This window comes from Desmodus rotundus, chromosome 7 (assembly GCF_022682495.2).
Source record: "Desmodus rotundus isolate HL8 chromosome 7, HLdesRot8A.1, whole genome shotgun sequence".
Classification (NCBI taxonomy): domain Eukaryota; kingdom Metazoa; phylum Chordata; class Mammalia; order Chiroptera; family Phyllostomidae; genus Desmodus; species Desmodus rotundus.
Window position 1 is genome coordinate 74,257,502 of NC_071393.1, and position 25,068 is coordinate 74,282,569.

The 25,068-nt window shown below is 54.4% G+C and overlaps 1 protein-coding gene across 3 annotated transcripts; it reads left to right on the top strand.

Moving 5' to 3' along the window:
- Positions 1–9: 9 nt before the first annotated feature.
- On the top strand, positions 10–25,068 carry BAHD1 (bromo adjacent homology domain containing 1). Of its 3 annotated transcripts, none has more exons than XM_053928433.1 (7): positions 10–164; positions 16,225–17,661; positions 19,663–20,045; positions 20,942–21,101; positions 21,493–21,569; positions 22,320–22,420; positions 22,849–25,068. In XM_053928433.1, exons 2-7 carry the CDS (start codon positions 16,239–16,241, stop codon positions 23,036–23,038), a joined length of 2,334 nt encoding a protein of 777 aa, XP_053784408.1. In that variant the 5' UTR covers positions 10–164; positions 16,225–16,238; the 3' UTR covers positions 23,039–25,068. The 3 variants fall into 3 exon arrangements, with proteins under 3 accessions (XP_053784408.1, XP_053784410.1, XP_053784409.1); XM_053928435.1 differs by having other exon boundaries at positions 22,329–22,420; XM_053928434.1 differs by lacking the exon at positions 10–164 and adding an exon at positions 180–319.

A 25,068-nucleotide genomic window follows, 5' to 3' on the forward strand; every position in this document is an offset into this window, starting at 1 on the left:
GGTCCCCGCTCCGCCCCCGCCCGGCCCCGGCCCCCAGGAGGAGGCGCTGACGCAGCAGCGTGGAGCCCGGGAATTGAGCGCCCCCGGGGGGTTCCAGCCGCCGGATTCCAGCCCGGCTGGGGCCTGCGGGCGCCCAGAGCTGCGCCGTCCGCGCCGCCGTCCCGGTGAGCTAAGGGCCGGGGTCGAGGAGGTGGGGAAGGGGCGAGGGAGGCGGACGAGTGAAGAGGAGAGGACCGGCCGCCCGTCAGCGCGCCCCACCGAGCGCGCCGCCGCCCCCGCCAGCCCGGGAAGGGACGGACGGACGGACGACGCGAAGCAGGTGCGGCCGCCCGCTTGCTCGCGCCTGCTCCTTCCCCAGGGTCCGGCGCCACGGTCCCGCCATCGGGGAGCGCGGCACGCCTCGAGGTGACAGCCCCCGGGGGCTGCTCGCTTCGATGGTCGGGGGCGGGGTGGGTGGCGGCCGCAGGGTGGCAGCTTGGCCGTGCGGCGGCGGCGCGGGCGTCCCGGGCCGCGGAGGGCGGGAGGACGCTGGTTGTTTCCTTGCCGCGGCGTAGCCGGCTCGCCTCCGAGTGCGCGGGCGACGCGGCCGTGGCCCCCCTCCCTCGCCGCGCCCCCTCCCCCATCGCGGTCCTCGAGGCTAGGGGCCGAGGCCGGGGGCGGCGCCGCGGGATTGCCTGTTCGGGGTGGGGGGCGCCCTCCCGCGCTAGGAGCTGACCGGTTATTGCTAGATGGGGGGCAGGGGATGGGGGCTGCGCCGGGGTTGGGGGTAGTGTAGACCCGATGGGATCGGACTGAGAGGAAGGGAGGCGCCGAAGACGGAAGGGAACCGGTTCGAGAAGCGAGTGTGGGCCGCGGGAGGCCCGGCGGGGACCGTGCAGAGCCGCTGCCGAGTCCGAGGTGGGGCGGAGGGATCGAAGTTGTCAGACCGCCTCCAAGTGACAGCGGGACCCTGTGCTCTGGGCCCGGCCTGGTCCTGCCCTGCCTGCCTCGCCGCCGCTCCTCTGGGGCCGGGTCAGGTCGGGCTCCAGGGGCCCGCTGGGCGGTGAAGCGCCGGACAAAGGCGGCGCCGGAGCGGGCGCAGGTGGTGGCGTCGGGGAGGGGAGCGAGTCCGAGCCACCACCCCGAGGGGTGGGCGACAGGGCCGGACTCTGCCCCGGGGATTGCGGGGGCCGGGGCGTCCGCCGAGAAGAGCTGTGGCACTGGTTCACCGTTCCAGCCGCGGATCCCCGCGACGTTCTGGGAAGAGTGAGGTCGACCTGGCCAGGATGGAGGGGCACAGGGGTAGAGGTGGGGAAGTGCAGACGGTGGGCCTGGCTGGTAACGACCAGGTTGCTGGACCTACCGAGGCAGGCGACAGTCTGGTGAATCATAGTAGAGCCTCCTAGGAATGAGGGGTTTCAGCAGGCAGTCTGCTCAAGGGTAGAGGTTTAATCCCACCTGGGACTTCTCCCAGTCACCCATTGTCGACAGTTTTAAGAGGACAGATCAGTTGGATTGGGAACTAGGAGACACCTTCCAGATGTGCGCCAGAAATCCCATCCTTAACTGCTTTTAGCACTTTTTTTTTTATAGTCAAAGAAGGTACCCACATAGGGAAATGAGAAGCTTAGTTTATGAATTCAGGCAGAAATTTAATGATTAAATGAAAAAGCTTTCCAATTCTTTTCCTTTGTGCCCCTTGAGGGATTTTACTTCCTACCTTTTTCATCCCCATGTCTTCTGGGAAGGGGCATCAGAGGGACTGCATGTCCTGGAGGGACACGTTGTACTTGGCCAGCTGGAGGACACTTGGGAACCAGTGGCTTAAGCTACGAGTTCCTCTAAGCCCACCAGTAACCAGCTCTAAGGTAGATGCTGTTTTCCCATTTGTAAAAACCCCCTCAGAGGTCCCATGTCCCCTCATGTGACCCTGAAGTGGAATACTTGGGAACACAAAGACGTGGAGACTCAGGCTGTCTAGAATGCAGACTTTTGCTAGGAATCTGGGTTTGAGTCCCACCTCTGGTAGGTGTTGGGAAAGAGCTGCTCCCAGCTGTAGTTGGCTGTAATCTCACTCTTGGGAAAGCTGCCTGTCAGCCTTGCTTAGTATGGGCAGAGTTAATTTATGGCCACCCCCCATCCTCCCCCTGAGGATCTGGACCCCAGCCTGAGTGGAGTTTGAGGCTTGTGGGGATATGATATGTTATCTCATGCAGGAGACTAAAGTTTGTTCTGAGATTAATTTAATTGTATGTCTAAGATTCAGAGAATGATGAAGGCCCTTGTGCCTTCTTTGGGGCTACACAGCATGTGATTTCTTTTGGTGGCAGTAAAAAGGGGGTGACCTGGTCTGGCCATTGGATGTAAAGGGGAATTAATTGCCAAAGCAATGGTTTTCCTCTTTGACAGGCTCTTACCTGGCCAGGAGTCTCATGCCAGTCAGATCAAATGATTAGGAGGGTTGGCTGTGGAGAGGTTTTCTCTTGTTTATATCTTCCTCCTTTTTTTCCTTTCGGTTGTCCTCCTGTCCTCACACCAGGCCTGTGTGGTCGTCCTGGCCTCCCTGTTTCTCCTGCTTCCTCTGATCCTTCTGATGCAGTCCCTCCACAGCTATTAGATGACTCTCCCTAAAGCACCCCTTTGCCTTGTCATTCCCCTATCCACACACTTGCAGTGGCTCCCCTTTTCCCATAGCCTGATGGCAAACACTTCCCTCCCCTCTGACTCCCCCAGCCATGCTGTGCACATTTTATCTCCCTGCATCCTTGCTCTGCTGCTTTCCCCAGCTTTCCCCAATGAGGAGCCCCTTGCCACCTTCTTCTCCCGCCGGAACCCTATTCATCCTTCCTCTCCCTGTCACTCAAGCCACTCGAGGCCAACATTGACTGTTAAACCTGTATGTGTGGGGGGGGGGGGTGGGGGGGGGTGAATATTCCAGGATTTCTGATAGTGTCATACACATTGTTTTTGTTGAATGAATAAATGCAGTTTACTGCTTAGTTGGGGGAACAGAGAGGAAGGCTGCCTTTCTGCTTCCCCAGCAATGCTCAGTATGGAATCCTTTGTGGTTTCCAACCTTTTCTGTCAAAGGCATGTAGATAGGGCATGTTTGGGTGCCTTAGTGTGGGGAGCAAATGAAAGTTAGCTGTTTCTGATATTCCGTCTGGTGAAAAGTCTGTCCTGTGGGTTGCTCACGTGACGCGATATAGACACGAATTAGAGAAAGGCTATAATCCTGTTTTACTCCTGTGCCACCAGGCCATTCTTTCCACCCGGCTTTGCTGCTTTTATGCAGTTTTCCTTATCCATGCTAAATGAATCCATATGTTTTATCTCTTCTCAGTCCCAGGTGTAAATAAGGGAGAAAAAGGGGTTCTGAGAACAGAAAAAAGGAAAAGATTCCTGGGTCTGGCCCATGGATGGGACTTCGGGGACAGGCTTTGGAAACGGTGTTTGTAGGGACACCGCTGACATGGGAGGCATGATCAGCCCCACGCTGGACCCATCAGAAAGGAAAGCCATGACCCCAGCTGTCTCAGAACTTCAGTTTGTGTTCACCGTCAACCCCAGACCATGGGGAAAGCGGGAGTGAAGAGTGGTGACTGATTTGAGTCTAGACAGTGAAAAAATAAATTCTGCATCTATCCCTTTTCCCCCAAACCTCTCTTTTGTGCCCCAGTTTGATGATTAATGGACCAGCATTTCCCTTCCAAGCTGGAAAGCCACCCCTCACAGTTGCCATGGCAATGTAGACCGCTCCCCGTCAATTAAAAAAAAAATCCCCACTACTTCTCTCCTTGCTTCCACTGTAGCAGGAGGTGGGCTACCTGAGAATGCAGCTTCTGGGCTCTTTCCTCCACTGCTCAGGTGGTTTTTGCTCTGTGTTCTAGAACATAGACCTTGCTGTCTTTCTGGGGTTTGCCTGAGTTTCTTCACCCTGAGCAAATTGTGCCCCCTCTTAGTTCCAGCAAACCCTGATACACTTCTATGAAGAAGCAGAAAATATAATTGTTTTTTTAATTCATCTGCCATACAAATGAAAAACCAGAAAGAGCCCTCTTCTACCTTTACTTTTGGGGTTAAAAAAAACCCCATCCACACCTTCTCTGGTATGTAAGGGTATATGCTAGGGAGCATTTTGACATCCATAAAGGAAGTTTCAGCAAACCTGGAAGGAATGTGCCCTTCCACTGTGCTCCACATTGGAATTCTATGGGAATTTTCAATGTATTTATTTTCATTCCTCCCTACCTCTCTTTCCCAGCATTCGGGAGGACTTGTGTGTTTTTATTTTATCTGTTCTTATTCCTCTTGGCCTTGCTTTGGCAACATCTGGCCTCAGCGCCCTGTTGCAAGGTGAGTCATTAAAGAGAAAAAAAAACTTAAGGAGAAAAAGTCTCTGGAATTAAGAAGTAGCCTGTGTTGAACTAAGGCTCCCAGCCAAAGCTGCCAGGTTTATGGAGCATTATACGGACAACCTCAACATTAAAGGGCCTCCTTTTTATGAATGGGTTGTGAAGAATGTAAGTAAAGCAGCATCTCTCAATGGGGAAGCATTGTACATAAGCAGTACTACCCTGGCCTGCGTATTTATGGGAATTTGCTAGCACAGCCTGGCAAGACTCACTTCTTTTGTGAACTTGCCATTGTGCTGGGGACTTCGAAGGGACAAGGACAGTGTGCTTGGATACTCAGGGCAGACCCAGCACTCCGGCTCTGCAGGTCCCTAGCCTTGACTTGATGGACCAGCTCATGGCTAGAAGTGCCTGTTAACCCTGAAAAGATGGAAAATACAGAGTGTAGTGAAGAGCTTGTGATGATTGGAAGCACAGGCTCTGTCTGATGCCTGGGGTCTTGAGATTCTGCAGCTCCTGACCCTTTGTGCTGCTCCGACCTCCCCAGAACAGGGGACAGAGAGAACCTGGCTGATGAAATCTGGCCTGGTTTAATGGAAGGCACCTAACTGGAGTAAAACGGAGTGGTTTGAATTTCAGTTCCTTTATGTTTCCCCTGCCCACCTCCTCCTGGTACAGCCACTAATGAGCAGTAAACTGGCTAACAGGGAGGAGGAGGAAGAGCAGTTGCAGCCGGGAGGCTGCAGACCGCCTGCTCAGGGCAGGGCCTGTTCAGGGGCAGATGAAGAGCTGCTGAGCACCAACGGGGCCTGGTGTTTCACTGAGGGGAGGGGGATTGGTGCCCTGCCCTAGGCAACTTGGCCTGGAAATGGGAGAGCAGAGGGCTGTGGGTTTGGTGAGCCAGGCTCAGGGCAGTAGTGTCCAGGACTTTGTGTTGTGTCCTGGGAAGCATTTTCACCCCATTTCCGTATGTCCCAGTGGGGCACTCCTGCAAGAATGGTGGGTTATTCACCTGATTCAGTGTGCCCCCCCCATACACAAGAAAAGGTTAAAAAAATAACATTGCCTTTGAGATGCTCTGCAAGCCCAGCCCACCAAGAATAAAAGAATGGGCTTGTCTCTTAGCCTCTTTGAGATGTGAAATGGGAACTTTTCTGCAACTCACCAAGTTATCTGAATGAAAAAGTGACAAGTGACTCTTCTTAGTTAACACAATGGGTGCAGACAGGAACTTGGAACTTGGGGTCTACGTCTTCTTTCTCACATCAGCTTTTCTAGTGGATTTGGGGGCCAGAGGCAAGGTGCTGCCCTTGTCCTAAGTTAAGGAGAAGGGACTTGTTGCACAAAATTTCAAGGGATTTTTGTGACCCTGAGGCCTCACCTCCAGTGGAGCGGATTGCTCCTACTCCCAGTCTGTCTCTAGGCCCGTCTGCCCCTGTGCTCCCCAGATGCAGTTTTCAGCTCCTGCCTGCACAGGAGGAGGGCGGCCCACATTTAGACCCTTCTCCAACTGCTGCTACCTGTCTGAAATGTTTGGGGGAAATTCAGATCATCAATGACGTTCTTATTCAGCCAAGTGGTGTAGAGGAGAATTAGCAGTTTTTAGAGGATCTTCATAGAAATCGTGGGAAACGTGCTAGGGTGCTGCTCAGTGCCAGGACATCCTGACAAGTGTGCCAGAAGGGAAGGTTCACATTTCCACTATAGGGCCTCAGAAGTGAGGGGCGTCCCCTTGCTGTGTGCCTGGAGGGGTTCACACAGTTTGGACAGAATGTAAAAAAGAATTATAGCCCTGACCGGTGTGGCTCAATTGGTTGGGCATTGTCCTGCAAAGTGAAAGATGGGTAGTTCGATTCCTGGTGAGGGTACACCCCTGGGTTGTGGGTTCCACGCCTCTGCCCCTGCCCCCCGCCCCCGGCCATGTATAAGAGACAGCCAACGGATGTTTCTTTCCCCTTCTTCCCCCCCCCCCCCCCCCGCACCTTGCCCTCTCTCTAAAAATAAATAAATAAAAATCATTAAAAATAATTATAAAATTGATGAAATGACTATAAGAGATCTTCAGAGAAAATTGAAAGGACTTGGATATATTTGGCCCCGAGGAGTTAGCCAAGGGGCAGTTACTACCCACTAAGGTGTCTCTTTGGAGCGTGACCAGTTTCAGCCTCCGTGGCAGTTCTGGTGAAGGCAGGGCATTGCGCCTGATTAAGGAAGTGTGGTTAGATGTGTGGAGATGTCTGTAGACGACTTTTCTGGATTTACTGTAACATCAAGACAACATGCCTTTTTGAAGCCTTTACCCTTTCTTTTCTAAAAGGTTATAAAATGGGTTTGTTTTCAAAAGTACATGTAAAAATGTGTTGGGAACTTTGAGCAGACTTTCTGATATAAGCAGTCTGCAGGACTATGTTCCCTGGCCAGCTCACCAGTGCCGCTTAATCAGAATACATCCTCAGTTCCCTGTGTGATGAGGAATCAGGAGACACTAATAATGCATTAATGCCAGTCATGAAGGCTACGCAGAAAAACAGAATCGAGTGTGCAAGTTGGTCTCGAGGGTCCGTCGGGACCCAGAAGTTCCCCCATGTTGCAGTGAGGGTGTACGGAGAGGTGAAATAGTTTGCCACTTTGTACAATTGTTTTCTCCTTTTGGGGGTGAAATAATAGCTATTCTTGTGAGGCGGTTGGGGGGATGAACGAGAGTAAATGTAATGTGCGTAGGGTGGTGCCAGGCGCATAGTGAGTGTTTGACAAACGTGAGCCATCCTGTTAGACCAGAAGCCTCTGCAGTGGGGCAGGGCTTCCCTACGCTGCACATTTAGGGGATTTGGGGACTGGTAATGTTAACTGGTTCTTTGCTGCTGAGTTCACCTTAATATTTGTGACATTCTTGTCTGGATAGAAGTGTGCCTCTTGCTCGCTTTCTTTCTTTATTTTTTTTAAGAAGAGAAGGGAGGGAGAAAGAGGGAAAGAAACAGTGATCTGCAAAAGAAAAAAACATCAGTTGGTTGCCTCTTGCACACCCCCAACCGGGGACCTTTACCTCTTGCATGCCCCTAGTCGGGGACCTGGCTCGCAACCCAGGCAGCTGCCCTGACTGGGAACCAAACCTGTGACCTTTTGGTTTGCAGGCCAATGCTCAGTCCATTGAGCTACACAGTCAGGGCCACCCTTGCTCTCTTAATGGTTTGGGAGTAAGAAGTGGAATGAGAGGAATGTTTCCTGAGATACCTGGGCAAGTTGGGAGAGAGAAGAAAGAATGATAGTGAAAGAGGACGAGCTGGGTAAATGGGAGTGATTTCCTGAAGTAGCCCTGTTTATTCAATTGCGGATTACACGGAAGAGGCACAGTGGACTCCTGGGGATGGGGCAGAGCGTGGAAGTCAGTTTCTTGTCCTGGGCTCCAAGTGATGCCGTTATCTAGGGCAGAAATATGAGTTGGGGCAGGTGGGCAGCCAAACTTCATTCACTCAACAAGCTCTTACTAAGCCCTATGGATGGGATTTAGTGGTAAGGAAGGCAGAACCTGCCTGTCCCCACAGAGCTTGCATCCTAATGGGGGTGCCACTGATCACTTAGGTAATTAGTTAGGGTTCCCATAACTCTGGTAGGGTTTGCCGTGTGGTTCTGCTCTTGCTGGTGGAGCATTGGGAAAGCCTAGTCTTAGGTCTTGCTCCTCAGGGCTGGTTCCTTCAGAAGGTCAAGACCTGCTGTGGAGGCTGAGGGCAGAGCTCCCATCTCTGCCTGGCTGGCCACTCCCTTCTGTTCAGGATGAAATAGCACCTCCAGTCTTGGCAAGCCGTCTTAGAAATCTAAGTTGTTGGTTCCTAGAGTGTCCTGGTGGTTTGACCAACACATATCCTTTGCCACTCCTGGACACGGGCCCAGAGCAGGCTGGTGAGCTATTGTTGTTGGGTTTTGTTTTTGTTTTTGTTTTTTTAAGAATGGTGCATCAGTAGCATGAAGTTTCTACCTGGTTTTGCTGAGGGCCTGTTGCTGAGCTTTGGGGAACCCAGCCCTATTCCTCTTTTATTTCTCCCACGTTGTTAATTGCCTGGAGCAAGTGAGTGCTGCTCCAGGAGGAGATTTGCTTCTGGCTCAGCCTGGGCACGGCTGAGTCTGGGTGGGAGGCTCTGAGGGAGCCTTAGCCTGGGGCTCCCTGGTCCCCAGCCTGAAATTTCTACGTGGAGCCAGTAAGCCTGAGTCTGGCCGAAGGTGAATTTGTCTCCTGCCTCAGGACTTTAGCTTTTGTCTGTTGTCCCTTCCTGAATCCAAACATTTGTGAAATGAATTTCTCAGAGTGCTGTCCACTCCCTACTGGGCTTTTCTGTTCCCTCGGTACACCTGGCATGAAGGAGGCCTTCAGTGTCTGAATGGAGTCCTGGCTCAGGTGTGCCCTCTGAGGCCGCCTTGCAGCGAGAACGCTCTCCACCAACTTCCGAGCTCTTCATCACAGTCCCTGTCACGCGCTCTTGTCCTCTGTCTTCCTACCAGCCCAGAGCTCCAGTTTCTTAGGGGTTTTGCATTTTTTTTCTTCAGCACTTAGCTTAATATTTGAAACGTAGGGAAAAGAATGAGATTGTATTGATCACCCTTTGTATAACAGGTACTTGCCACATGTTCCCATTTAACTGATCCTCATAACAGAATTGCTGTGTAGACAAGGAAACCCAGGCCCAGAGAAGCTCGGTTTGCTGACCAGGCCTACTAGGATTAGCAACAGCACCAAGTGGTTTCCAGAACCATGTGAGTTTGTCCTCTGTGTTGAGCCATGGCGAGGGGCCAGCAAATGTTGGCTGACTGAGCAAAGGTCACAGAGGTGCCGCGTGCCTGGGATGGAGCCTCGGCTGCTCTGGCTTAGCTGGACTCACCTGCAGGTATAGGCCTACCTTGGGCACATAGGAGCTGTGCTCTGGGAGGAAGCCAGGGGAAGGCAGATTGTTTAAAGTAGGGGTATGTGCCTTTAACGAAAGCCGTAAAGACTGGTTTTGTATTGTACCTGATTACCTTCTAATTTGTTAGGTTAGAGTTTCTTAAAGCAGAGCACTGTGGTGTGACTAAAACACAGTGCTCTTCGTCCACTGTCCTAGTTCAGGGGTCTGCATGTATGCATTGACTCCTAGATCCAAGGAGCCCACTGTCTCTCTCTCAGCCCCGCTGCCTGCCGTAGGGAGGGCCTTGCCCTAAGGCTAGAGCGCCAGCGGTTTCCAGTGAGGAGGAGACCCCACCAACTCCACTGTTCATATACAGGGTGGGCAAAGGTAGGTTTGCAGTTGTGAGTACACAAAACAGTTTATTCTTGTATTATTATTGATTGGTTTTTGTATTTTCCATATGAAGAACTGCAAACCTACTTTCCCCCACCCCGGTAATTGTATACTTAATTACAATTCTAATATAAAATGGGGAGTTTATGTTATTATAATCTGGGTTAAAATTCCCTTGCCCTGAATGGTGTGGCTCAGTGGGTTGGGCATCATTCTGCAAACCAAAAAACTGGTAGCAAGAAAGCCAGTTTGGTTTCTTTTTAAACTTTATTTATTTATTTATTCTTAGAGAGAAGGGAAGGGAGGGAGAAAGAGGAGAGAAACAATAATGTGTGGTTGCCTCTTGAGCACCCCCTGTTGGGGAGCTGGCCTGCATCTCAGGCGTGGCCTGAGTGGGAATCAAACTGGCAACTCTTTGCTTCCCAGGCCAACACTCAATCCACTGAGCCATACCAGCCAGGGCACTATTTTGGCTTCCGATCAGGGCACATGCCTGGGTTGTGGGCCAGGTCCCTGGTTGGGGATGCGCAAGGGGCAGCCAGCTGATCGATGTTTCTCTTACACATCAGTGTTTCTCTCCCCCATCAATGTTTCTCTCCCTCTTTCTTCCTCCCTTTTTCTTGAATGAATAAATAAATAAATTTTAAAAACAAAAACACCCCTTTTCCCCTCCCCACTAAAATTTGTGTTCCTTTACAGTTACAGGAGACTTTGCCTGTGGAGGTTCCGGACACCTGGAGTGGTTCTGGGCCTGTGTGTCTGGGCTGTCCTATTGGGGTGGTCAGAGTGGACAGGAGTAGCCAAAGATAGGGCCAGCTGTACCCCATACCCCACGTGGGGTGGGCGTGGGTCTTCCCAGCAGGGCTGCTCCTGTTTCTCAGGGCTTCCTGAGAGCCCCCAGTGTGAAGTGTGAAAAGCAGGTGGTCTGACAGGCTGCAGACGGGCTTGGTGCCTCCGTACAGGCTCAGCTCCTCAGATGGCTGCCAGACCGGAGGGCAGTCTATAAAACAAGCTGTGTCCAGGCAGGTCAGGCCATTTCCCTTTGGTTGGGAGGTCTGTGCTTCCTGCCCACATGTTTGTAGGATCTGAACCTCATGTCAGTGAATTGAGAGCCCACCATGAGTGAGGCTGAATGGGTACCAGGGGGTGGGGCCCTGGGCCTTGAGCTCATTTCGTGCTGCCTGTCAGGGGCTTCATCTTTCTGTGGGCGCCCACGTTGAAGCAGCAGTCAGATGGCCGGAACAGGCAGAATGCAAGCCCTCTGACCCCATCCCCAGGCTTTTAGCATCTGAGGAGCTCACCTTTCACCGTGGAGTAGAGTGTTTCCCGGAGGTGTGGAGCAGTTGTTCAGGGTCTGTTGGGATATGGTTTCTGCCCCTCGCCCTCTTGCTGTGCTGTAAACTGAACCCCCCACAATTCACCCCACAGTGGGCCCTGCATGGGGAAAGAGCAGCATCTCCGTCTTTCTCTGGGGTTGACGCTTGGGTGTTTTGGTGGACTAGTAGCAAAGCAGGGTTGAGGTGCACTCTGGTTTTTCAGATTTCTCACAGAGGAAGCTGGACAACTCCTGTGGGGAACTGGCAGGCCCTCTTGTGTCTGTGGGTCTGGAAGAGGGGAGAGACATTGGTACCTGTCCTGGTAGGCTTCTGAGCAGGGTGACTCTGTCATCCTTACCACCACTGTTCAGTAAGGTTCATTAGGTGTATCTTTGTTAGATGAGGAATCCGCCGTTCAGAGAAGTAAGTTGCTGTGAGGGGCGGAGCTGGCGTTGAAATCCAGGTCTGCCGACTCCAAGGTTTGGTCCTTTCTTCCAGCCGTGTCTCTCTACCTGGCTCGATCATAAGAATTTCAGCAGCTTCTCTTTTCTGTTTTCCCATGAAATAACTTCAACTAAAATAAAACGAGCAAGAGCTTGCCTTCATGCTCTTGCTTTTCTTCTCCGGGAAAAGATTGAAGGAACTCAGTGCTCATGAACAAGTGTGGTTTTTAAAAAAATTTGTATGTATTGATTTTAGAGAGAGAAAAACATCGATTTGTGTTCCATTTATTGATGCATTTATTAGTTGATTCTTGTAGTACCCTGACTGGGGAGTCGAACCCACAGCCTTGGGTTAGCAGGACAATGCTCTAACCAGCTGACCTGTTTGGCCAGGGTGAGAAAGTGTTCTTCCTTCAGGGGAGGAGGGAGGTGGTTCCAGGAGAGATGGCAGAGGAGGGCAGTAACTCAGTGCCAGTTGTGTGGCTTTAGGTATAATTGGGAAGTACCTTGGGTCAGGGCTCTTCTTGTCTCTTACCTAGTGACCGCCTGGTCTGCCCTTAAGACTCCCTTGAATACAATAAACCAAAAAGCCTAAAAAGCAAACTTGAAAATGTAGTTGATAACGAAAGGCAGTAGGGCAGAGCCCTGAGTCTGGGGTGGGCAGTGTGGCCTGGACCTGGGTAAGTATGGGGAGGGCCATGGCCAAGGCTCAGGACCTCTTCCTGCCACAGACCAGCCTCTACTTTTGGGAGAAATCTGGGCCTGACCTGCCTGTCCAGGCCCCGCCCTGGTTTCCCCCTCAGCGGTGCCCACAGCCCACACTCCTCCAAGCCTCTGACCCTCCCTTGCACACACCAGCTTGGGTGCGCTCCACCTGCGCTGCTGAGCAGTGGTGTACAGAGCTGCTGCAGCTAGAGGGCAAAAGGCAAGTCCTCCCTCCCTGTCTGTTTCTGTGGAGACGAGTTCCCCCAGCAGGCCGGGGCAGCGCTGAGGCCCAGGCCCTGCCTTGACACTCTGCCTGGGCCTGCTCTCTCCCTTGACCTCTAGACCCCATGTTCCCGGGCTGAGATGGCCTGCTGGCTGTGTTTAGAGTACACCTGTGATTCTGGATTCTCCATGTGGTTTACTGGTCTTTGGCGTGGAGAACCCCGCAGCAGCAGCTGTCCTTCACGGCCGCCGGCAGCAGTCTGACTCCTTTTCCTCAGTGAGGGCTTGCTTGACATGATCTAGGTGAGCGGTGATGTGCCCTGGGGAGTCCCTCCTAGGAACCTTCTCCCGAGGGGTCCTGGACTGCGTGTGCCTGAGAAGACAAGGCTTCCCAGAGAGGAGGAGGCACCCTTGTCCCCTGGCGGTGGAAGAAGTTCCTGGCTGTGTAAGTGGAAGGAGAGCAGGAGGACTGGCAGAGCTGGAATGGGAACCAAGCCTACCGCTTTCCAGGATCTTCTTTCCCCAGGGAGCTGGGTCACCCCCTGCAGCACCCCCTCGACCCAGCTCCACCTGCAGGGGATGTGTGTAGCGGGGAGCTGCTGCCGAGTTTCTCACTGGTCTAGCTCTCCTCAGTTTGGAGTGCAGTGAGGCAGGTGACAGAGACCCCAGCCTCTTCTCAGGATGGTGAGTGACATTGCAGCCTTAGGCACCACTTGAAAGCTGAAGAGTTGTTTTGCAATGTGCTTTCCACGGCCTTGGGTGCTTTTAGTGGATGACGGGATTTGGCAGAGTCACGGGAGGCTAGCAGGAGGCTCTGAGGCTTGATTTGGAAATGTGACTTGCACTCAGGGATTTAGAGGCTTCCCTGGTATCAGCCAGACAGCCCATCAGCGGGGGGAAGGACGGACGGACGTGACAGTGGGTGTCCCTGAGGGACTGGAGGTGAAGAGAGAGATTCTTAAGGGAACACATTTCCAGGTCCTGGGGACATGCTCCTGGAAGGGGAAGGCTCCCCGTCTCACCTTTCCCTGTCTGGGACCTTTTGCATGTTGAAGGTAAAGACTGAATGGGGAGAAAGTGTCCCAGAATCCCATCTACTCAGGCAGCCAACAAACTGGGTGAGAAGTAGGGGCAGGCCAGTGACCCTTGACTCAGAGCTCTTTTGCTCTTTGGCTTTCCAGGCTTCAAAGCACCCCCCTGTGCTCCCATTCTTTCCCATCCAACCCGTCCTTGCTCTTCACTTGTCTGTGTCCTTAAAGGCCACAAGCTTGGGTGACCTCAGCCTTGGCCCCCAGCCATTCCCAGACCTGGCTCCTCTGGTAACTTGGGGCCTATTGAGGGGCTTTGGCCCCTGCTCAGCTGTGTGGTCTGTTCACTGCCCTCCATCTCCAGGCCCTCTGGGGGTGAGAGAAGCCTGGGCCTGCGCTTTCCTAGGAAATACAGATGTGTTTCTCCTTGTTGCTGCTCCACCACCTCTGGCACAGGGGTGCCCTGCATTTGAGAAAATGGCCTGTGGGTTGCTTTTGAGAGTGAAAGCATGCATTTGCTAATCAGCAGGCTGAGCAAACTGGGGCGAGTGGTCCCCCCTGGTTAGAAGCAAGTCTAAGGGAGCCTAGCAGATGACTGGGATTTTTTAGGATCTCTCCTGTCTGTGCTTCAGGAATGATTGGATTTGCCTTCTGTGACTGTCATGCCCTGGTATCTGGTCTTTGGGCAGTGGCAGGTCCTCACACTGAGGCCAGGGCAGCTCCTGGTGTGCTGCCTCCTTTTTCCAGTTTTCCAAATCCTTTCTCAGGGGTGAAGGACACGACACCCACGCTGCCTTCAGCCTGGTTCTCTTTGGTCTCAACCAGTGGAGCGTGTCTCGGGAGAGAGGGTGTATTCATTGAGCCCAGCCACCCGCCCAAGGCCACTGGAGCAAGCTGGGAAGGGCTCTGGAATCCCTGGCTGCTCTCAGGTCTGGGGCTTTCAGGGTTAAGTCCTGGCCCAGCAGGAGGGCTCCCTGCATCTCTGGGGGAGAGAGAGAGACAGAGACAGACAGACAGACAGACAGACAGAGAGACGAGAGACACAGAGAGAGAGAAACAATAGCAGTGGGAAAACATAGCTGGAAGGCCTGGGCCTGCTGGTTGGGGAGTGGGTCCTGGGGTGCCAGGAAGCACAGAGCCTTGCTGGGCACCTTACTTGACAGCACCTTGTTTTGGATTGCGGGGTGGTTGAGGAGCTCAGTAGTCTCTGACCACTGACCCCTGCTCCCCGGTTCTTCATTGCCTTGGCCAAGCTTCTAGTGAACCCCCCCCAGCTCTGGCCTCTCATTCAGAATGGGGTCCAGTTGCCCAGGTACGTTGTTGGGCGGGGGGGGAGTGTTTGACAAGCAAAGTTAGGGCATGATGCCTCCTCGAGGTCATTTTCTGCCAGGGGCTCTGGGCATCCTGGCACTCCCCCATCCTTCTTCCTGCCTGGGGGCTTGCCCACCAGGTGGGAGACCTGAGGACTAGGGCAGGACTAGGGGGAAGCTTTGGCTAGCCCCCTGAGTTAGCCTTTTCCTGGCACGTTCTTTTCCTAACTTGTGGTGACCGGGTGGGGCGGGAGTGTTGGTTAAAGATGTACCACTAGTGTGTGGTCTGGGTTTCTACCCAGAAATGCTGGCCTTGGCTTTACCAACGTCCCTTCCACAGGCACTGGCGCTGTTTAGGCCACCCTCCCCTGGAATCTCCTGAATCAAGGTGGGTCTGGCTCCTAGGGTTGGCTGCGGCCTCCCCAACCACAGTTCCTCAAAGCCAGGCCTTCCCCCTTCCTGAGCTTTTCCAGCCAGATCCAGGTTGTAGCTGTCTTGCGGTGCGTGCTCAGCAGGGCGTCCTCCCAGGCTGGACTTTGCCTCCTCCAGGCCCAGCAGGCAGGTTCCTCAGCGCAGCTCCTCCTCGTCCATCTCCTTATCACCCTGCGGCCGACCTCGGAGGCCTCAGCACGGGGGAGGGGCTGGCAATACTGTGTTGGCCAAAAAGTCCATTTAGGTTTTTCTGTAAAACAAAAGGTACTTTTTTTCATTTTCACCAGTAACTTTATTGTTTGGATATTTTGAGTATGTTCTCTCTCTCCTATGTGGTATAACTGATCGTTCTCAATGAATGTGTCGGTTTGATCGCTATCAACTTCAGCTGGTCTACCTGACCGTGGAGCATCGTCCAGCGAGAAACCCGGAGCACGAAACTTTGCGTGCCACTTCTGACATGTTGGATCAGTCATAGCACCTTCTCCGTGCACTGCACGAATCTTTTTTTGTATATCAGTTACATTTTTACCTTTCTTGAAATAATAAAGGATAACGTGCCAAAAATGTTGCTTATTTTCTTCCATCATCAGTATTAAAAAGACTACACAAAAATTCACCAATTTTGATGTTGTATTTTAAATGCATGCTGATACGACAGCTGTCACAGTACAGCCTAACAAAATTGTTTCAAATGAAGTTAGAGACAACTAAGTGCTACTAGAGCCATTTTACCGGGGGAAAACCCAAACTTTTTGGCCAACATGTTTTTGAAGGACTAGATGGGCTCCCACTACCCAAGCCCCTGTCCTGCCTCGGGGGCTTCAGATCCTCCTGGAGAAAAACAGAGAGAACCACCTTTGCCCCTGGCTCCTCCTGTCTTCCGACTGTGGGGCCTGTATCACTCCGTAGACTTGGGGCTCACTTCAGAGGACCCTAGGCTAAAAGAAGGGGGCAACCAGGCTACCAGGGCTTGCAGAGCCACTGGTAGCCTGACCTCACTGGACCTTTGCACTCTGGAAGAGGGGTCCCCTGAAAATCCAGGCTGGAGATGGGGTGAGGGTAGGCCAGAGTTACCGTAGGTGGGGCTGGATGGACTGCAGGTGGCGGAAACGTGGCATGGCAGGCCAGGGTAGGCTTCTCTCATTCCTGCCTTCTGTCCTGCAGGTTGGAGGTACTCCATGACACACACTCGGAGGAAGTCCCTTCCCATGCTGAGTTCGGGCCCCATTGGCCGCCGGGAGCCCCTGCAGATGGAAGGCAGCAATATGGAGCAGGGAGCAGAGGGTGTGGAGCCAGGCGTGCCTGAGAGCCCAGGGCATCTCACAGGACGCCGCAAGAACTACCCGCTGCGTAAGCGTCCCTTGGTTCCTGAGAAGCCCAAGGCCTGTAAAGTGCTGCTGACCCGTCTGGAGAGTGTGGCTGGTCCACGGAGTGCAGATGAGGCTGATGAGCTGCCCCCTGACCTGCCCAAGTCCCCCAGCCCGGCCCCATCCAGTGAGGACACTGGCTTCGCCCAGCCCCGCAAGCGGCGCCTGGCCTCCCTCAATGCTGAGGCCCTCAATAACCTGCTGCTGGAGCGGGATGACACCAGCAGCCTGGTGGGCAGCCGCCGCAGTCGAGGAGACCCTCACCAGAGCCGGGACCGTGACAGGGCCACCGGGGGCTGGTCTTCCTCCAAGAAGCGGCCTAAGCTGGGGGACTTCGGAGGAGGAAGTCGGGATCTGTCCCCAGAGCCAGCACCAGATGAAGGTGCTCGCCGAGATGGTGACCCAGCTCCCAAGAGGCTGGCCAGCCTGAATGCAGCTGCCTTCCTAAAGCTGAGCCAGGAGCGGGAGCTACCCCTGCGACCACCTCGTGCCCACCCCGAAGCAGACGGTCGCTCCACTGAGCCACCCGCACTGAAGGCCCTGAGGCCAAAGTGGGCCAAAGTCAGTGGCAAGAACTATCCCAAGGCCCGGCAAGGGGCCGTTTCTGGGGAGGCTGCAAACTCACCAAGCTGGCAAGAGTGCCCTGAGGAGCCATGGTTATCTGCCACCCCTCGAGGGCCATCCAGCCAGCTACCTTACCAACCCCTGAGCAAGGCTCTGGAGAGCCCCTTAGGGCTGCGTCCCCACCTGCCCCTGCTGATGGGTGGGCAAGCATCCCTGAAGCCAGAGCCTGGGCGTCCAGGAGAGGAGTCGCCTGCCCCCAAGCAGGAACTGCACCAACCCTCTTTCCCTACACCCCAGCTATCGCCCCTGCCGATGCCTGGCAACCCCGCCGACTACAGTGGCCTGTGTGGTCGGCCTGAGCTCACTGCGCTTGGCAGCTTCTACTTATATTGCAGCCAAGATGGGCTGCAGTGTGGGGGCTACTCCCCGTGCCCCATGCTCCCTGAGGGCAAGCTATCACCAGTGGCTGCACCCACCGAGGGGCTCCTCTTAGCCCCGAGATCAGTGCCCGCAGGCACCCCTTTCCAGCACCCTCCCTGGGGCTCTCACTACTGCTCCAGCGAGGACGCCGAGGTGAATGGCTATAGCATCTGTGAAATGTTGCCCCCTGCTCTTACCCACATTGGCACTACCTGTGGCGGCTGTTCCTACAAAATGCCTTTTGTAGCAGGTAAGCCTTCCCGGGGATAGGGTGTACAGGGCACAGGTGGCAAACACAAGGCCCGCGGGCCAAATCCGGGCCTCCACCTTTTTTTATCTGGCGTGGCATCTTGTTTCTACCTGGCAGCAGCGCTGAGCTCTCGCTTAACTGTTAAGGAGCAGTTACATTTGTACAGTCCTCAGTTACATTCAGCCCTTTGAAGGCAACCTGGAGGCTGATGTGGCCCCCAGTGAAAATGAGTTTGAAACCCCTGTACTAGGGAGTCTCCAAGACACGGTGTCCCGGGAGGGTGGGTTGTGGGGCTCCTTAGGGTCTAGCTACTGCGTGGGGCTTGGGAAGGAGAGTGCTTCTCTTTTGTACCCCAAGCCTAGGAGCAATCCCAGGAAAGGGGCCCACGTTTAGCTTTTAGCAGCCCTGCTCTGTCCCCACTATCTATGGAGATTTCTTGGCCTGGCAGATAGGCAGCATTTTGATGGTGATGGTGGAGGCGGATGAGAAGGGCCTCTCTTTCCTCCCCATTGGGATTTCCAGTCTCAGACTTTGAGTAGCAAGTTACTGAAATTAGGGCTTTTGCCAAGTTGTCCCCATGTCCCTTCTGCTCTCCTCACAGAAAGCTGGAATGTCTTGCTTTCCAGGAGCCCAGACCATCTGCATGCCAGACAACTTCAGCATTCGGGGGGGCGGGGGGTACCAGGCCCAGTAGATGGTGCCAGCTGCAGTAGAACATCTTCACCCCACTGTACAGGCTTTGAAAGAGAAAAAGTGCCCCAATTTAGCATCACCTTGCCAGGGGTGGGTGGGGTGGGCACACCCCCAAAACAGACAGAGTGCCCTGGCACAGACGAGGCACTCTCGGGGCCTGTGGCTTTGGTGTCTGCCTTCCTGGCAAGACCCAGACACCTGAGGGGCTTGTGATGCAGCTGATGAGGCACCCCCACAGTGATCTCTCTTCCCCCAAATTGGCAGGAGTGTCCTTGTGTGCCTCTCCAAGCTCCCTTCCTGGCTCCTGGGTGGAAACAAGGTGACCAGAGCCATCGTGGCTGGCAAGTCTGCCCTGCCGCTGGTGAAGCAAGAGGCCAGGTCTTCCCAGGGCCTTCTCCTCCCCCACAGCCTTTCTTGTAGTGGTCTATAAAACAACTTTATAGACCAGTCGACTCTGTCCAGACTGGTTGTTTCAGATTTTGGCATGAGTTGGGACTCTTAAGAAATGAGAACAGGTTTCTTTAGCTTTTCCTTCTCTTTTGTACCACTTTCCAAATCTAGACACCTAACTGTGGGACCCAAGGCCCTTACCCCCCTGCCCCAGGACACCAGTGAGCACCATGTGCCAGGCACTGCCCTAAAGCACTTCGCAGATGGAAGGCCATGTGGCATGGAGTCGCGCGTAGGCTGTGGAGCCAGACTTGGAGTGAAAGGTTCTCCCTCGCTTCCTTAGTGTGTGACCGAGGGGCAAGCCAGTAACTACTTGATGTCTTATTTTTCTCAATTGTGAAGTGGGAATGATGACACCTGCTCCGTAGGGCGGTTGTAAGGATAAGTTAGTACACGGGTAAGAGAAACACGTGGGACAGACCACATGACATTTGCATTGCTACTTACGTTGCGAGGCACTGAGGGATGAAGTAGCTTGCCTGCGGTCCCACAACTGGTGCGTGGCAGGTGTGGGAGTCATATTCTGGGCTGATGCCAGCTCCCCTGCTCCTGAACACTGTGGAAGCCTCAGATAAGATTAAGTCAGAGCAAGAGAAGCCGTTTCCATTACTCACCCCCTTTCTTCCTTCAGGCTAGAATGGCAGGTGGAGATGTCTGTGGGTCTCCAAGGTCAAGGAACCCCCCTTGCTTCGCCAGTCACTCTGACAATACACCTTAAAGGCCCCTGACCCAACCTGCCACTTCAGTGGCCTTTGGGTTCACACTTAGAATTAAGATAGGAGCAGGCTCTGAAAGCAGAGGCCAGGGTGAGGTTACTGCCTGTCCTTACCTGTCCCGACCCCTTTCTCCTTTCCCCAGAAGGCTGCAGGTCCCTGGGCCAGTTGGAATTTCCTCTTCCCGAAGCTGGCCACCCTGCCTCACCTGCCCACCCCCTCCTGGGATGCCCTGTGCCCAGCGTGCCACCTGCAGCAGAGCCTGTCCCTCATCTCCAGACGCCCACCTCGGAGCCCCAGACAGTAGCCCGTGCTTGCCCTCAGAGCGCCAAGCCTCCTAGCGGCTCCAAGTCAGGTCTGCGCACGGGCTCCAGCTGTAGGCACACTGTGAGGAGCAAGGCTGCCCGCAGGCCCAGCCACCCCAAGCAATCACGTGTCCAGCGCCCACGTCCACGCCGCCGTCGCCGCCGCCGCACTAACGGCTGGGTACCTGTTGGGGCTGCCTGTGAGAAGGCTGTCTATGTCTTGGTGAGTGCCAGGTCTTAGCTGATGGGGAGAAGAGAGGGTGGCTTTGGGGACATAGGACCTGAACCTGAAGTGAGGTGGGTTCCAGGAACCCTGGTGTTAGCTACTCTGAAAGGTGATGAAGGGCTCCAGCTCCCTTGTGCTCCGGGAGCCAGCCACACTCACCCAGCCTGCTCTCCTGCCCCTACTGATGCCACACTGTGCACCTCAGGGAGGTCGGGGGTGCACACAGACGCAGCTGGTGGCTGCCATCTCTTGTCACTGACACTCGGGGAGGTTATCTGAAGTGTCTCCATCCCTTATCCCCACTCACTGCCCCCTCTATTCTGAATTTTAAAATGCAAGACACTTGCGGGGGCTTTTTAGATGAGATCGTACAGGGAAACCTTGGATAGGCAGAGGAAATCAGTGATACCGGAACATCTGGGATGATGAAAAGAATGTTGAATAAAATTTATTGAGCACTTCTTAGCTGCCAGAACCGAGCTAAGCACTTTGCGTGCATTATCTGCTTCCATCCCACTGCTACCCTGTGAAGTACATACCCCATGTTCCTATAATTATCCTCATTTCACAGATGAGGAAACTGAGGCCCAGCAGTAGATTAAGTAATTTGCCCAGGGCTACACCACTTGCAGTGGTGGTTGAAGGGTCAAACCCAGACTGTCCCGTTCTCCTACCCCCGTTCCCATCTCTCGTCCTTTATCCGGGCGTGGGGACCCCTCCTGCCCCTGAACCCAGACTTCAGGAGGAGGGGCCCGCCTGCAGACTGCTTCTGCAATCCTCATCCTTGGTGCCTTGACTGCCATGAGGAAGGCGTAGAGAGGGTGTCGTTTTTCCCTTCACCTTCACTCTGTGTGGCCCCACCAGCCTGTTTGTATCACTGGTTTGTTACACAGGATGAACCGGAGCCAGCCATTCGAAAAAGCTACCAGGCAGTTGAGCGCCATGGAGAGACCATTCGAGTCCGGGACACTGTCCTTCTCAAGTCAGGCCCACGAAAGACGTCTACACCTTACGTGGCCAAAATCTCAGCCCTCTGGGAGAACCCCGAATCAGGTAGCCCCGGCCTACAGTCTGACCTGGCGTTGGTACTCCCTCGTTTCTCACACAGCCCACCTTCCGTTCAGCTGGGGTGTGTTGTAGATGACCTTGTGGCTTTGGTTGGGTTAGTTCATTAGTCTTTCCAGCCACCAGAACCTGGGCACTTGTCTCGCCCTTTCTCACCTGTCATTGCCCGCCCCCCGCCCCCTTTCATGCTTAATGGCATTCCAGGCCACTTGAATGCCATGCTTGGCCTGAGGCATGGGACGAGGGTGGCTAGAGCCTGCAGGATTGGCCCAGCATTGAAGTTGGATAAGCCTCCAGAGCAGGTGGCCAGCCTGCCTGCCTTGTCTGGGGAACTCTGGGGTTGCCAGCTCGAGCCATGACTGCTTCTCTTGTCCCCCAGGAGAGCTGATGATGAGCCTCCTGTGGTATTACAGACCAGAGCACTTACAGGGAGGCCGCAGTCCCAGCATGCACGAGGTGAGCCACTGGGCAGACAGAATGGGGAAGGCAGGGGTGGCAGAGGGAGAAGTTGTAGCACAAGAAGGCGGAATGGGGAGGGCAGACATGGGTAGTCTAGTCCCTAGACTTGTCACCTTGGACACCAGAGAACCTGGGGGAAGGGTCCGGGTTTCCGTCTTTCTTCTTAGTGCTGCTCCAATTCACGTTTCAAAGGGAGTGGTAACCTTTATCTAGAAAGGGAGCCCTTGCAGGTAGGGGGTGCCAGAATATGTCCTCCTGTCGACAAGAAAGGGGAAGTGAAGTGGCACACCTGGCCCCTGGTGAGGCTGTCTGCAGCACGAGAGGGTGTGCGGAAAGCTGCTCCTGGTGCCCCTTAGCACCAGACCCAGAGGTGTGCTGGGAGCAGTAGTGCTCTCTGGGTGTAGTGTCCCCCATCTGGGTCCGCTTTCACTCTGCTTCCCTTTGGGGCTTTTCGGGAAGGTGTGCACCAATTCCCCTCTCCTCTTCTGGCTGGCGGTGGGGTTAGGAAGCTTAATGACAGGCTGGAGCAGGCACTTGGCTTCTCCAGAGCGTCACAGAATCTGGGAGGGATGCCTTGGGCTGCCAGGTGAGAACCAGTTTGGCTCAAATTCCAGGGAAGTGCCCTAGCTTTCTGGACACTACTCAGGTCAGGAGTCTTAGTGGAGGAGTTGGGGTTAGTGTCCAGCTTTTCCCTGGAGTTAGGTGCTCCCAAGCCCGGGAACTGATCTCATCCTGTCTCCCCTTGAGCCTCTGCAGAATGAAGTCTTTGCATCGAGACATCAGGACCAGAACAGCGTGGCCTGCATCGAGGAGAAGTGCTACGTGCTAACCTTTGCCGAATACTGCAGGTGGGTGGTGCCCCGTGTGTCTGACTAGCCTCTCCCCAGGGCTGTTGGGGGGCTGCCTGTGATCCCCAAGGGGATCTCACTGGGCCTGACCTCTCAGAACTTTTTTCCTTATAACTTTTTTCCCGATTCTGCCATCTGATTTTTTTTTAGAAGAAAAACACTTGTTGCCTGTCCGGACAGAATTGGGGGTGGTTATCGGACTGCGCTCAGAGAATGTGAAGGGGAGTTGGCAGGTGGTCATGAGGGAGGTCCTGGCAGGTGTGGTTCCCCAGTGACAGAGAAGGTGTAGCCCTGGACGAGGATGGAGGCGGCACCAGGCCTTGCCAGGGTCGGGGGCGACTTTCCAGCTCTCTGAACAGGGTGGGGAAGGAATTGGTCCTCCCGCAAAGGTGGCTGTGATGAAGACGGCGAATGTTGTATCACTGCAGATTCTGCGCCATGGCCAAGCGCCGAGGTGAGGGCCTTCCCAGTCGGAAGACAGCACTGGTGCCCCCCTCCGCGGACTACTCCACCCCGCCACACCGCACGGTGCCGGAGGACACAGACCCTGAGCTGGTGTTTCTTTGCCGCCATGTCTATGACTTCCGCCATGGCCGCATCCTCAAAAACCCCCAATAGCCTCCTCCTGCCCACATTGGGGCTGCCCACAGGCAAGTGGGGTGTGGGGCAAGGGGCACTGCTTGAAGCACAGCACTTGGTTAAGGGGCCACAGGGGCCTGAGGTTGTGGCCTGTGGTTCTCTTGGGGGGAGGGCAGGGGCCCCTATGGGTTCTGGGTCTTACGGGAGGGGAGGGGAGGCCAGGGTATAAGAAAAGTGTCAGGGCCCTCAGCTTGGCCCAGGGTACCACTCTATGGTCCCTGGGCAGAGACTCCTAAAAAAGCAGTCTTCCCTGAGGCTGGGCCAAGCCTGAGGGACATTGAGCCCTAGGGGGAGAGGGAAGGTCCTTCAGGAACCAGGCCCAACAGGGCCTTCTTTATCCTCTCCTGGGCCCTTCAAGGGGTAGCGGGAGCCAGCTTTACCTCACCCACTGTGACCCGCTGCTTCCCCATCAGCCTGGGACCAGCCTCTTTCTGATTCTAGCACAGCTCCCAGCTCATTTCCTTTGAAGCAGAGAGAGCCAGAGTCTGGCTTCCAGGGCATTGACTTCCTCTTCCTGGATTCAGGGCCTTCCCCTGGCTTTCCTCCTTTGCCCCTGCAGTAGCCCCTGGTGCTGGGACAAGTTACCGGGCCCTCACAGTCATGGGTGTCAGCTTCCTGTTCACCTCCTGGTGAGGGGCCACCCAGCAGGTCTGGCCTCCCTGAAGTTAACTGATCAACATGGGGTTTGTCACATCTGGGAGGGCAAAAGGGAGCTGGGGGGTGGGGGGCAAGGAAAATTGCTACCTGATTTATTGAAGACTTTTCCTCTTGCCTTATACTTGGAGGTTCTAGGAAACCTCTTGCAGAACTTCACACATGACTCTTCAAGCCACACCCACCTGAAATCAAACCAAAGGAGTGCTGTGGCCCCCCTTGCCCTGCCACCCCTCGCCCTAGTCTTTTGTAGATTGCACTAATTTACATCCCAGCGAGAAACAACACTGTACCAGTTCACAGACCTGCTGAGCTGCAGCCACTAGCTGTAGGAGCTAAGGACCGAATTTTGTTTATTCTTGTTGCCCAGGGTCCCTGTTCTCACCCTGCTCCCCAGAGTAGATTAGGAGACTCAGACCTCTGTTGTCCTTGCCAGACAGAACTAGGCCCTGGCCGTGGGGCTCTCTCTGAGGGGGCTGGAGCAGCCTGGTTCTTTCCTATTTGTACCAAAGAGGAGCATGGTGGGGAGAGGGAGAGGAGCCCTGTGTGGCCTGGTGCTGGGAACCTGCATGTGAGCACATCCCTGGGGGCAGGAGTCAAGGAGGGCAGCGCCGGGTCCTCTTCCCCCAGGCAGGGGCAGACATGGACCCCAGCAGGCCAAGAAGGGGGCACTGGGTGAGGACAGTCAGGGAGGGTCTGGAGAAGGGGGTAGAAGTGAGTGCTGAGGGCACTCCCAGCAGCCCCAGCCCTGGGTCGCCCCTGAGAACACTGGGCTGCTCCTGGCTCAGTCCTGGAGGTGGAAGAGGCCTGGAGGCTTCAGAGGTGAACTTACACAGGGAAGGCCCAAGCGCAAACCTGAAGAGAAGGGACTCAGGTTCCCTTCTGTGGAATAAGCTGTTTGGAGGAAGGCATCAGTCCAGAGGACTCTGCAGTAGAAGTTGGCAAAATAGGAGCTCTGAAGAGCCAGTCGTGGAGCCTGCTGGTTCCCAGGGTGCTGGGCTCTTGCCACCGAGGAGGCCGGCCCCACCCAGCAGGAGAGATCAAGGCCCCTCCGCCCCAGGTCTGCTGCCCAGAACTTAAATGCTTTTGAAATCTCTTAGATGTGGAAATATTTTTTCGAACCTGAAAATGGAGCTGGTAGAATTTCGATGGAAGCATAATTCATGTAAAATATATTTTAGTTGATAATTTTGTAAAATGCACTTTTTGTGTGTGTCGACCCTGGTTTCTCAGATCTGTATTTCAGTGTTTACAAGGGAGGGAGGACCTTTCCTCACCTCCCTTTTGACAGAGATTAGAAGTACTTCTTTAAGAAAAAAAATAAATTTGAGAAATTGTATTGATTTAGAAAAGGA

Excerpts from the sequence above, each read along its gene's own strand:
- BAHD1 (XM_053928433.1), top strand. The coding sequence starts at position 16,239 with ATGACACACACTCGGAGGAAGTCCCTTCCCATGCTGAGTTCGGGCCCC. Across the intron at positions 20,046-20,941 it reads AGAAGGCTGTCTATGTCTTG|GATGAACCGGAGCCAGCCAT; the intron begins GTGAGTGCCAGG and ends TTTGTTACACAG. Across the intron at positions 21,102-21,492 it reads CTGGGAGAACCCCGAATCAG|GAGAGCTGATGATGAGCCTC; the intron begins GTAGCCCCGGCC and ends CTTGTCCCCCAG.